The following is a 12,320-nucleotide window of genomic DNA, read 5'->3' as shown; positions in this document are numbered from 1 at the left end:
TAACTACCACCCCTCACAATTGTTATCACAAGTTTGTATACTTGTGTCAGGGAGGACCTGCTTCTGTAACTGCTGCATACATATAGCTTTCATTGACTTCAAGAGCAGTACCAAAGGCAGAGCAGTTGAAGAAGTGAGTCTCACATGCTTATATTGTAGTAGCACCTAGAGGCCTCAAAAAGGTCAGTGTTAGCTGTGCTCTGCATTTTACAAACCATGAGTAAAGGCCATCTCCTGCCCCAAAGGGCTTATTACTTAAAAGATGTGTAAGTAGCATCTGCATGAGTTCTCTCCTGACATCTAGTGATGAGCTGGAGGGAAAAGACTTCAGGAACAAACCATGTTTGCATAGACATGCCTACTCAGCCTACATATGACGCATGATGGAGCTGCTTTGCTAAAATGATCACTTTTGGCTGGTGTTGGGTTACAAATCACTTTAGCATTAAGTGCAGGGGTTATGAAATGTTATCTTTTATTGTATGAGTAAAGGGCAGCAGAACTGTACTTGGCCTGCCCTGACTGAGAGGGGTCACCCTAATCTGAACCTTACCAGCTAAGCAGGGCATAGGGATGCCAAATGACATTGATAATGAATGGAGATGTGGATAAGTATTCCTACCTGGTGAAGTGGCCTATACCCAAAGAGTCCTAGATACCATTTGACTCTCCTCTCTGAACATTATTGTATCTGTTCAGTGATTACCAGAGCTGAATGACTAATAAGCAGGTCAAAGGAAAATGCCTTAGACCTGGTGTGGGAACAGTGGTGAAAGGAAAGACAATACAGAGATTGTATGGGCAGTGAAGTTCCCTGCAACCCAGTGAAATCAAAGAGCTAAAAATCACTAAACACCTGGGTTGAGCAGTGAAACCTCAGAACACAGCATCACAAATGTGGCAGCGAGCCTCCAATAGTGGCAGCACACGACCAGGGGCAGCAGAGAAAAGCAATGGCAAGCAAGCAACCAGCAGTGACAGAAAAAAAAGCAATTGCAGCAGCAGCAAACAGCCATTACAAAGGCACACAATGACCACAGGGACATTCCTCCCCCTTTTCTGAGATGGGATGTGAACCCTGGCAAACACACTTCAAAACTCAGGGTCTTTGCTAACCAAGGACAGCTAACTAACTGAGTGGGGTACAGCAGAGGGAGCGGGGAATGATATGTGGGAAACTGAGGTAAAGGACACTGCCCAACACACTGTAGATTTGGGTTTTGCTTATGGTCACATGCTTTGAATGTGGTTGTGGTGTTTTCCCAAACTAATGCTTAGTTCCCTTTCCCTTTTATTAAAAGTTCTCTTTTATTATACACAGACTGAGTGCTTGAAAGAGAGGAAGTATTGCCTCTTAGAGGTGCCCAGACATGGTTTCCTCACATTACTGGGTGTGGGTTCAAGCCAGTTCTGTTTTGTATGGTTAAGAGGAACCTCTAGATTGGGGATACTCATACTGAGGATCGCAAGCCACAAGCGGCTCTTTAATGCGTCTCCTGCATCTCTTTGCAGCACATGATATTAAAACAAAGTGGTTAATAGCGTACATTGGTTATGAAATCACAATCAGGATGCTTTTACTATGTTATTAACCAATTGTAGTTGATAAAATAATAATATTTAGTCAGTCATTTTGCTGTGAGAATAATTTTATACACACTCAATATGGAGTGCGTGTGTGTGTGTATAAAATGATTATAAAAAATCATGGAGCAGGACCTCAAGGAATCCATTTTGAGGCACTTGGAAGAGAGGTAGGTGATCAGAGTCAGCATGGATTCGCCAAGGGCAAGTCATGTCTGACCAACCTGATTGCCTTCTATGATGAGATGACTGACTCTGTGGATGTGGGGAAAGCAGTGGAAATGATATACCTTGACTTTAGCAAAGCTTTTGAAACGGTCTCCCCCAGTATTATCAACAAGTTAAAGAAGTATGGGTTGGATGAATGGACTTTAAGATGGATAGAAAGATGGCTAGATCATCGGGCTCAATGGGTAGCGATCAATGGCTCGATGTCTAGTTGGCAGCCGGTAATAAGCGGAGTGCCTCAGGGGTCGGTGCTGGGGCCGGTTTTGTTCAACATCTTCATTAATGATCTGGAGGATGGGGTGGACTGTGCCCTCAATAAGTTTGCAGATGACACTAAGCTGGGGGGAGTGGTAGATATGCTGGAGGGTACAGATAAGATACAGAGTGACTTAGACAAATTAGAGGATTCAACCGAAAGAAATCTGATGAGGTTCAACAAAGACAAGTGCAGAGTCCTGCATTAAGGACGGAAGAATCCCATACACAGCTACAGCCTGGGGACCAATGAGCTAGGCAGCAGTTCTTCAGAAAAGGACCTGGGGGTTACAGTGGATAAGAAGCTGGATATGAGTCAGCAATGTGCCCTGGTTGCCAAGAAGGCTAATAGCATATTGGGCTGCATTAGTAGGAGCATTGCCAGCAGATCGAGAGAAGTGATTTTTCCCCTCTATTCGGCATTGGTGAGGCCGCATTTGGAGTATTGTGCCCAGTTTTGGGCCCCCCCACTACAACAAGGATGTGGAGAAGTTAGAGAGTCCAGTGGAGGGCAACAAAAATTATTAGGGGGCTGGTGCACAAGACTTATGAGGAGAGACTGAGGGAACTAGGTTTGTTTAGTCTGCAAAAAAGAAGAATGAGGGGGATTTGATAGCAGCCTTTAACTACCTGAAAGGGGGTTCCAGGGATGATGGAGCTAGGCTGTTCTCAATGGAAGTAGATGATAGAACTAGGAGCAATGGTCTCAAGTTGCAATGGGAGAGGTCTAAGTTGGATATTAGGAAAAGGGAGGTGGTGGAATCGCCATCCTTAGAGGTTTTTAAGGTGAAGCTTGACAAAGCTCTGGCTGGGATGGTTTAGTTGGGTTGGTCCTGCTTTGAGCAGGGGGTTGGACTATGACCTCCTGAGATCCCTTCCAACCCTAATCTTCTATGATTGTATGTCCCTGTCACACTGTTTAAATATGAACAGATATCGTAAAAGAAACAATGAACTCACTACTATGGCTCCTTGGGGAATGCTGACTACTAATTTGGCTTCTGAACCACTGAGGTCTGAGATATTGAACCCAATCCTTGTTGCTGCCAACTCCACCTGGCAGAAGGGTTACAGGTATAATTGTAAACTGTAATTGATTAACATCTACTAGCCATCTCAAATTAAATGTAATGCACGTTGTTAGGGTATTTTTTAAAGCCGGTCAAAGAAGATCTCCAGTACAGTCGAACCTCAAAGATATGAACACCAGATTTACACACTGACTGGTCACCAAATGCCCTGTGAAAACGGAAGCAAGCAATCAGGCAGCAGCAGAGAGGGGAAAAGAAAAAGAAAAAGAAAAAAAGAAGAGAAAAAGAAAAGCAAATACCATGCCTGTATTGCAAGGTCAGCAATGCAGAAACAGAGCTGAAACAGTTTGAGGTCTGCGCTGTTCCTGTAAGCTAAGCACGCTGTTTCACCCTCTCCTTTCCCACCAGGCAGGGGAAGCTGTTTTCACTACCACACCTTCCTCCAGAGCCCAGGAAAGAAAGTTCCTTGCTGATGCTGCTGCAAGGAACTGAAGGTTGCAACCAAAGCCTGGCCTGGCCTCACCTGGCCTCAAGCTGGAGTGGGAGTCAACTGCCCTTTGGAGGAGTTTTAAAGGGCCACAGACTGTGCACCCAGGCAGCCCAAGCTTTGCCCATGGCTGCACTCCTGGATCCTGCCAGCATCTCTGGGAGTGCAAGGGGCAGGGGAAGGAGGGGCACGGGCAGCTGGCTGGCATCAACCCTCTGCCACGTGCTACCTCTGGAGCGTGGCACTGAGCAGCATAAGCCCTGGGGAGGAGCAGCTGAGGGCTGAGGCTTGTAGTGCCAAGGGTGCAGGGCAGATCCCAGTTCAGCCCAAAGGCAAGAAACAGGAATAAGGCAGAGAGATGCTTGCAAACAGGTGCCACCTTTGCAGAGATCTCTCCCAGCCTCAGCCAGAAGACACTGACTGCAGGGCACTGTACCATAATGTTTTGTTCAGAGTTACGAACAACTTCTATTCCTGAGGTGTTCGTATCTTTGAGGTTCTACTGTACTTGTGGGAGATGTCCATGACTCAACACATATTGCTTAATCTTAAATAAGATTATAAATTATAAATTGTGAAAACAGGGAAATATTTCTATTTTCTTATTATTAAGGTACATGTCTCTGTCTGTCTGTTTATGATGGGTTACTCACTGTGGAGTTAGATCACAAGGGTTGTTAAAGGAATCAAGCAGAAAAGACAATATAACACAACAGCCAGGTTCATAGCCATGAAGAAGGAACTCCTCAGCCCCTGATGACATAGCTGTTTTGCCAAGGCTGAGGAGAGATGTTAAAGGGAATGTTAAACTACTGCAGGACGAGGCCTAGACGAGGGAAGGGACTGAGTGAATGGCCGGAGGCTTCTAAGAGAACCAGAAAGAGCTGACTGGCTGGCAAGAAACACACCGAGATACAGAAAGAGCAGGTGGCAAGCAAGACGTCTGCTTCTCCCAACCAGACATAAGGGAGTCACAGCTGGGCTGAGGAGAACTTTCAAAATCTGGCAAGGAAAGATTATGGTGCAAGTTTTATGCATAAAGGCCTTTATTTACTTTGTTCTATATGCTTTGAACCTTTGGAAGAACAAATAACTAATGCTTTGTTTTGAAGACACCGTTTTTGAGTTGCTTTAATCAACTTGTTGGGCACAGGTCCGCACATGGTTTACAGTATGAAGAGTCATGCATGAAACTCAAACTTCACTCCATACCACAATAATATAAAGTTTTTAGAGAGCATATTTAATCAGAACCTATTACAGATGGTCAAGGAATGATAGTTTCTGTTGAGGAGGTTGTGACAGAGCGGGGAATTTATAAGCGTGGTAGGATTGCACAGTGGCTCTGGTATTCTGGAATCAAGTCAGCCAGTAATGTCAAGTTGTGGGGAAAAAGACAAATCTGGGCAAAGCAGTGGCCTTATCAGGCATGAATCCTATACAGACCTCCAATAACTCATCTTTTGTGGACAAACTTGTTCTTTGCAGCATAATCAACAATTATGACCAACAGTCTGGAGGTTAGTGTCCCTATGATGGAAAAAGTAACTCAGGGTTAGAGAATACATATCTACTTCTTTTATAAATGTATTTAGATAGCCTATTTTTGTACAGCCACCTGGGACTTCGGGGTGCTTCCTTCCCATACTGAAATTAAATTTGATGGTGAACCTATCTTGTCTTGAACCCAAAGTTAGCACACATTTGCTAGTATGCATTGTTTAGAACCTATACTGATAAAATCACATGCATCTTTATAATTTGTTTGGTATTATATGTTTATAACGCAGTGACATCCAAAAATTCAAGTCAGAATCATAACTCTTTGATCGATATTTGTTTTCTTAGACTGTAAGCTCTGTCGATCAAGGACTACTACTGTATGCAAAGCAACAAAGACAGGGGAGGAGAGGATATGAAATTTGTATATACATATGTAGTTTTGCTTGTGTTTTGTTTATCAGCTTTCACCAAATGCCTCTTGGCTTAGTCATCAGTCTTTATGTGAATGTATGTACAAAAAGAAGAAAAAAACCTGCTATATGAAGGATATAATTTTGTTATAGTACATGGATTTGTTACATTTCTGATATTATGTAGAACACAGGTTGCTTTGTTCTAAAAGAAGCCTGCAATATTTTTAAATAATGTGAGACAGACCTTGGCATAGCTTTACAGGCATGAAGACTAACATCTGCAAAAGAAACTACAAACTCATTTAAATATTTCTTCCCAGAGGCCTGTTATGTCATGGCAAGAGGGTGTTCTAATAAAGCAAGCAAAATCATCATATATTATAATCTTGGAACAAAAAGAGGCTCATCTATATAGTCCATAGATACATATGTATTCTACGTAGGTCTTTTAAGAGATGCTGTTTGAAAACATGTAATAATTTTAACAATAGCCATGTTCTCAAGCACCAGGATCATACAATAATTAAATGTTTTGACATTTCCCGTGACATTTTTGCATTCAGTACATGAAAGCCTACAATATATTTGTATATACATTGAGATTTATTAATATAGAAATTTCACTTTTCTGTCAAAGATCAGAAGCCAGGGAACCATCTTAATATCAAGGCCTGAAAGTTACAGTAAATGTATTGCACCTAATGAAAATCCAAGATTTTTCCACTTGAAATATTTCACATTTTCTGTCAAAGCACACCTCAAGAGGTAAGCATGATACATTCAAAAGCCCTTGGTGTCCTGTAAAATAAATGATGTGTGAATTTTAGAAATGTAATAAATGCACACCACTATCAATAGATATTTTCAAATCCTTCATGTATGTAAAACTTACATATAGATACAATGTTAAGAAAAACACCTAGGTACAGAATACTGTGCTGTTCTTAAAACACTCCCCACCTGAAGCAATTCTAAAGATGACTACATTAAGACAGTAGCTAAGTAACATGCATGATATGATCTTAATCTTTCCTTTCTAATTAATGTTTGTACTGTGCTTTACACCTCCAAAGTGACAAGTAGTACTCGTGTGTGTGAGTGTGAGTGAGAGAGAGATGAAATGCACAGCAATGCAGCAAGAGACTGGGCACTAAGAGGAGACTGGGATGAGTTAAGAGAAAACATCAGCAGAGGAAAATTCCACTGCTCTAATAAACAACCAGTTAGATCTTAGGATAAGTTAGTACCCATCAGTGAAGAAAAAGTTCATTTTTCCTATGTGTAGAATTTCTCATGTGTGCTTATGTCATACAAATTTTAAGTAGGTGTTTTACATTATGATGCAAGAGTTAGTCTACCTAATGAAAGGAAAAGATCCACTGGCAGTAATACAGTAACCAATCACAGACACACAAGTCATTTTTTTAAATGGATGACAGTTTATGGTCAGAATTCTCTCTGTCGTAAATGTGTACACTAAGTATTTAAGAATTCAGTGTGTGTAAATAAATAAATATACCACCAGTACAGGTTTACCTGCAGGCCTCTGCACCAATCGTTAATTATAGCAGACTGGGGGACTAAGCACATCTGAACTAACAGCTACACAGAGTGCAAGTGTGAACTTCTGTTCTGTTCTTTCATATATTTTTGTCCTACACCTGGATTTTATTTTTATTTTTTTAAATAAAAGAACATGCTCTGTTCGTTTCCTTGCCGATTCAACCAAGAGGGCTTAAAATGCTCTGTATACATGTTTCCTGGTATCTTATTTCGCCGGAATCAATTGATAGCCTATAAGTAGTGGGTGCCAGAGACAACAAAACAGCAGCTCCTTGGCAGTCAGTGACAAGGACAGAGAGCAGGAATGTTTAATGAATCTACTTTTCATATCTTGTGCAAGACTCATCCTGGCAGCATGGTTTACATTATATCTATTTCAAAGCAATGATTGGAGGTGACCCGTGTGCACCTTGTACAAGAAATACAAGTTCTCTTAGCAAGCTAGTCTCCTAAAAACCAAAGAAATTGATTAAAAAGCTAAAGCCCTTTTCGTATTGTGCACACTAATGACATAACACAACCATTCAAGTGGTACAGAGCACAGCAACCCCAAATACACATAATGGGGAAACAACAGTCCATTTCGGATGTTATACCTTGTGTGTGCCCTGGCAGGCATTAATTATTTTCTTCTTCTTCCCTGTTGTTCAGAGCCAGTTCCCAAGCTAAGCTGCCTGAAAAACTGCCTCAGAAGACAAGTTACGCAATAGGGGGTTTACTGGCCTGAGATGGATTTTACAGGACTGGTCACATCATAAAAAAGCAGCTGGCTCTCTCTTTTTTACATCCACGGGTCTCCTAGCAGTTTGAAAACAAGGCAGCGCGTTGTAAAAGCACAGCCCAAACGCATGCATTTTGGATGAGGTCTGCTTTCTTCACCAGAATAAAACAGCAGGCGTGAGAAGAGAGAGCAGACAAGAGCAAACCACACACACACACACACACACACACTGACATGCTCTTGTAGATGGCTCCCTCCGCCACCCCCCGCCTTCCCTCCTGTCACTGCAGGACTGAACCTTAGCAGAGTGGCACCAAAACACCGAGCTACTCGGCTTCCCTCCCATCGACCAATCACGGCCCTTAGCCTGGCTCATGGGACGGGGCCCCTGACACCGACCACCACCCCCGGCAATCGGAACTGGACAGGCCGGGGAGGCGAGGGCGCACAGCAGGAGCGCTCCCCCACGGCTAGCCATTGCTGCGGCCGAGCCTTGCCATAGAGAGCCAGGTCAAGGGAGGCGTGTCAGAGCCAGCACCGGCCCCGGCATCTCATGAGGAGCGGCGCGGTGGGTCGGGGACGCGCGTCTCACGAGAGAAAGCAGGAAAGTGACACGGAGCAGAGCCGAGAGAGGCGGAGGAAGCGCCCTGGCCAGCCTCGCTCCCCAGCCCGCCCGGTTCGCAGGTTGCGGGGACTCAGCACAGGAACCGCAGTCGCCTCCTCCTCCTCCTCCTCCTCCTCTCCTCGGGGCACGGGGGCAGCTCCCGCTGGGCGCCCCGGCCGCGCGTCTCCCCAACTCACCGTAGATCATGGCCAGGCCGGTCTCGTGCAGGAAGCGCACCCGGCGGTGCTTGAAGAGCCAGATGGTGAGGATGGTGAGGGTGAGCAGCAGGATGAAGGTCAGGAGGCTCACGCTGTCCTGCCGGTGACTCTCCTCCGCCTCCTTCTCCGTGGCGATCTCCTCCATAGCGCTGCTGCTCCGCTCCCCTGCCCGCAGCCCGCTGGCCCGCAGCAGCAGCAGGAGCAGCAGCAGCCGCCGGGAGCGCACGGGGAGCTGCATGGCTGGGAGCAGCCGCGAGCCGCCTCCGCCCGCCGCGGCGTTGCCCGCCTGTCTGCAGCTGCTGCAGCGGTGGATGGGTCCAGCCGGGCTGCCCGAGCGCCCCGGGCTGCGTGCGGCTGTCTGCGCGCAGCCTGCCAGGCAGGGCGCAGCTCCAGTGCGCAGGTTCCTCCTGCTCTTGCTCTCCCACCGCTGCGCACACGGGACAAGCCACCAGCCAGCCGCCCCCTCTCTTCCCCAGCCTCTTAAAGGCGTAGGCCCCGTCTGCCGCCCAAGGCCCAAATGAGGACGGGCAAAGCCCTCGCGTTGGATTGGAGCCTGCCTGCCTGACACTTGGGGACTTCCCCGGCAGTGGCGCGCTCTCTCTGCAGGGACCAACCCGGCAGTCACACTGCAGCCGGCCCAGTGAGAGCTGCCCTTTGCCTTTGTTCTAGATTGTGCAGTGTGTCTGATGACTGACCAGTCACGGTGGGGTGGCGGTGTCGGGGTAGCTATTAGATTGTCCGAATAACCTACCATTTCCCCCAGCTCCCTCTACAAATTCACACCCTGCGAGGGCCTGATTCTCTACTCTCTTGCCCTTTGTGTAGTCATTGGCAGCTTTGCAAAGTGGTGGTAAAACACTCTCCCTGCACACTGCTGGGGAACATCTCACACATGCTTGGCAAAGGCCTGAGGCAACATAACATGCAAAGCACCAAATGCTTTATTTCTGTAAGGTCTCTTTTTCCACATTATTTTAAATGAACACTATATATCAATGATTAGAATAAGGAAATATTTTTAAGACAAGCTACCTTGCCTGTGATATTGACATCACTGAATGGTCTCAAAACTAAGAATTTTTGAGGCAGGGGAAATCTAACTTTTGACCACCTTGTTTTACTTTTCAGTTGACTCAGTTTGCATGATAAAAATATACTACTCAGCATCACTTAACTGGCTCAGTTTCAGTTATGTCTTAGCATTCTACTATACCCTTTGCTTTGTAGACACAGCAGAGGAATCCAAATACGTTTCTGTTTTAATGTTTAAAACTAACATTTCATTAATACAGTTTTATTAACATTCAGTTTTATAAACTGAATTGGGGGCCTAAACTACATGACAGTGACCCTCCTCATGTATTTTTTTAAGAGTCACAGTCCACAACAATCAGTAACAGAAGCACTAGGAATTATGATAACACTTTCCTCTTTGGATACTCTAACTGGGTCAGCTGCCTCCTATCACCACCTAGGATGAACTATAGGCAGCCTGCCTCAGTTTCCCCTACTGGATTGCTCAAATAAATTTAACTTCAAACTTTCTTGATTAAAAAAATCCCTCCTTGGGGACTAAGTTTATCAATATAAAATAAACCATAAATAAAACTCAGGACCTCAAGATAAAATTCATTCTTAAGTTCACAGAACACACTTTCTCTTCTTCCTCCCAGCCCTTTCTGCTTAGGGCATGTACAGTTCTTCCCCTGCTTGGATAGAGTCTATCCCAGGCATCCCTGCTTGGGAACCTTTGCAGTCCCTCCCGTGCCGACTCAGGCTTTTTCCTAGCCCAGAGAACTTTCCTTACTCCCTACAAACTTTGCCCACAGCACTGCAATTTCCTACTCCTTTTATACTGGAATCACCTGATTACTCTCAGGTGAGACTGGCTTACCCTTTAATCAGGGTTGGCTCAGCACCAAAGTCTCCAAGCCATGGGCCAAGCCACCCTGTTACAGATGCCATTTCAAAGGCACTAGCAGCATTAGGGAACAGGTTTTAGACCAGAGGCCCCAAACTGTGGGGTGCGCCCCCCCAGGGGAAGGAACATTCAGGGGGGGCATGGAGGGGCCTGGTTCAGCCCCCATGGGGAGCTGGGAGGGAGCACCACCCAGGCCCACTCTACCCCCAGCTCTGCTCCAGCCCCGCCCCCAGCCACGGATCTGCTCCCAGGCCCTCCTCTAGCTGTGGCCATGGCCTCAGCCACTGGCTCCCGGCCTAGCTGGAGCTTCCCCACCAGCCCAGCTCCGCCCCCAGCCTCGGCTCCTGGCCCCAGCAATAGTTCCGCTTCTGGCCCCGTTCCCTATCCACCTCCACCCCCACCCACGGCCCTGACCTTGGCCCCTGGCTCCCAGCCTGGCCACAGCTCCGATCCCAGCCTCAGCCTCAATCATGGCCCCACTCCCAGTCATGGCCTCAGCTGCAGCCACAGCTCCAGCACCAGCCCCAACCGTGGCCCCGGCTCTGCGGGGGGAGGAGACATTAAAAGTTTGGGGACCACTGTTTTAGACTCTCTAGCTTACAAACTAATAATCTATTTAGTAATAATCATAGAAACGTAGAGCTAGACGGGACCTCAAAAGGTCATTGAGTCCAGCCCCCTGTACTGAGGCAGGACGGAGTAAGTCAATGCCATCCCTGGCAGGTATTTCTCTAACCTGTTCTTAAAAATCTCCCATGATGGGGATTCCACAACCTCCCTTGGAAGCCTATTCCAGTATGTAATTAGTGTTATAGTTAGAAAGATTTTCCTAATATCTAACCTAAATCTCCTTTGCTGAAGATTAAGATGATTACTTCTTGTTCTACCTTCAGTAGACATAGAGAACAATTGACTGCCAGCCACTCTTTTTATAAAACCTATTAACATATTTGAAGACTGTTATCAGGTCCCCTGCTCAGTCTTCTTTTCTCAAGACTCAACATGCCCAGTTTTTTTAACCTTTCCTCATAGGTCAGGTTTTCTAAATCTTTTATCATTTTTGTTGCTCTCCTCTGCACTCTCCCCAATTTGTCCACATCTTTCTTATAGTGTGGAGTCCAGAACTGGACACAGTACTCTAGTGGAGGCCTCACCAGTGCTAAGTAGAGTGGGATAATTACTTTCCATGTCTTACATAGGACACTCCAGTTAATATACCCCAGAATCACAGTAGTCTTTTTTCAGATGCATCACACTGATGATTCATATTCAATTTGTGATCCACTATAATCACCAGATCCTTTTTAGCAGTACTACTGCCTTGCCAGTTATTCCCCATCTTGTAGCTGTGCTTCCTTTACTTCCATACTTTGCACTTGTCTTTATTTAATTTCATCTTGTTGATTTCAGACCAATTCTACAATTTGTCAAGGTCATTTTAAATTCTAAATCTGTCCTGCAAAGTGTGCAGCTCCTCACAGATTGGTATCATCCACAAAATTTATAAGCATACTCTCCACTCCATTATTCAAGTAATTTTAACGAAAATATTCAATAGTATCAAACGCAGGACAGACCCTCATGGGACCCCACTGATATGTCCTTTCAGTTTGACAATGAACCATTGATAACTACTCTTTGAGTACGCTCTTTCAACCAGTTATGTACCCACTTTATAGTAATTTAATCTAGATCATATTTTCCTAGTTTGCTAATGAGAATAACATGTGGGACTGTGTCCACAGCCTTACTAAAATCAAGATATATCACATCTACTGCTTCCTCCCATTCA

The 12,320-nt window shown here is 45.3% G+C and overlaps 1 protein-coding gene across 2 annotated transcripts in view; it reads right to left on the bottom strand.

Annotated features, from left to right (window-relative positions):
• SLC9A7 (solute carrier family 9 member A7) overlaps window positions 1–9,170 on the bottom strand; it is a 98,030-nt gene extending 88,860 nt beyond the window's left edge. For both annotated transcript variants that reach the window (XM_067559959.1, XM_067559960.1), the window contains exon 1: window positions 8,587–9,170. In XM_067559959.1, the coding sequence (XP_067416060.1) occupies window positions 8,587–8,845 (259 nt within the window). In that variant the 5' untranslated portion in view covers window positions 8,846–9,170. The remainder of the gene's footprint in view (window positions 1–8,586) is intronic.
• Between the last annotated feature and the right edge of the window lie 3,150 nt (window positions 9,171–12,320).

Source organism: Emydura macquarii, unplaced genomic scaffold (genome assembly GCF_026122565.2).
Source record: "Emydura macquarii macquarii isolate MOO-44397 ecotype Brisbane River unplaced genomic scaffold, CSIRO-AGI_Emac_v2 contig_2207, whole genome shotgun sequence".
Classification (NCBI taxonomy): domain Eukaryota; kingdom Metazoa; phylum Chordata; order Testudines; family Chelidae; genus Emydura; species Emydura macquarii.
This window is presented reverse-complemented; position numbering and strand designations above follow the sequence as displayed.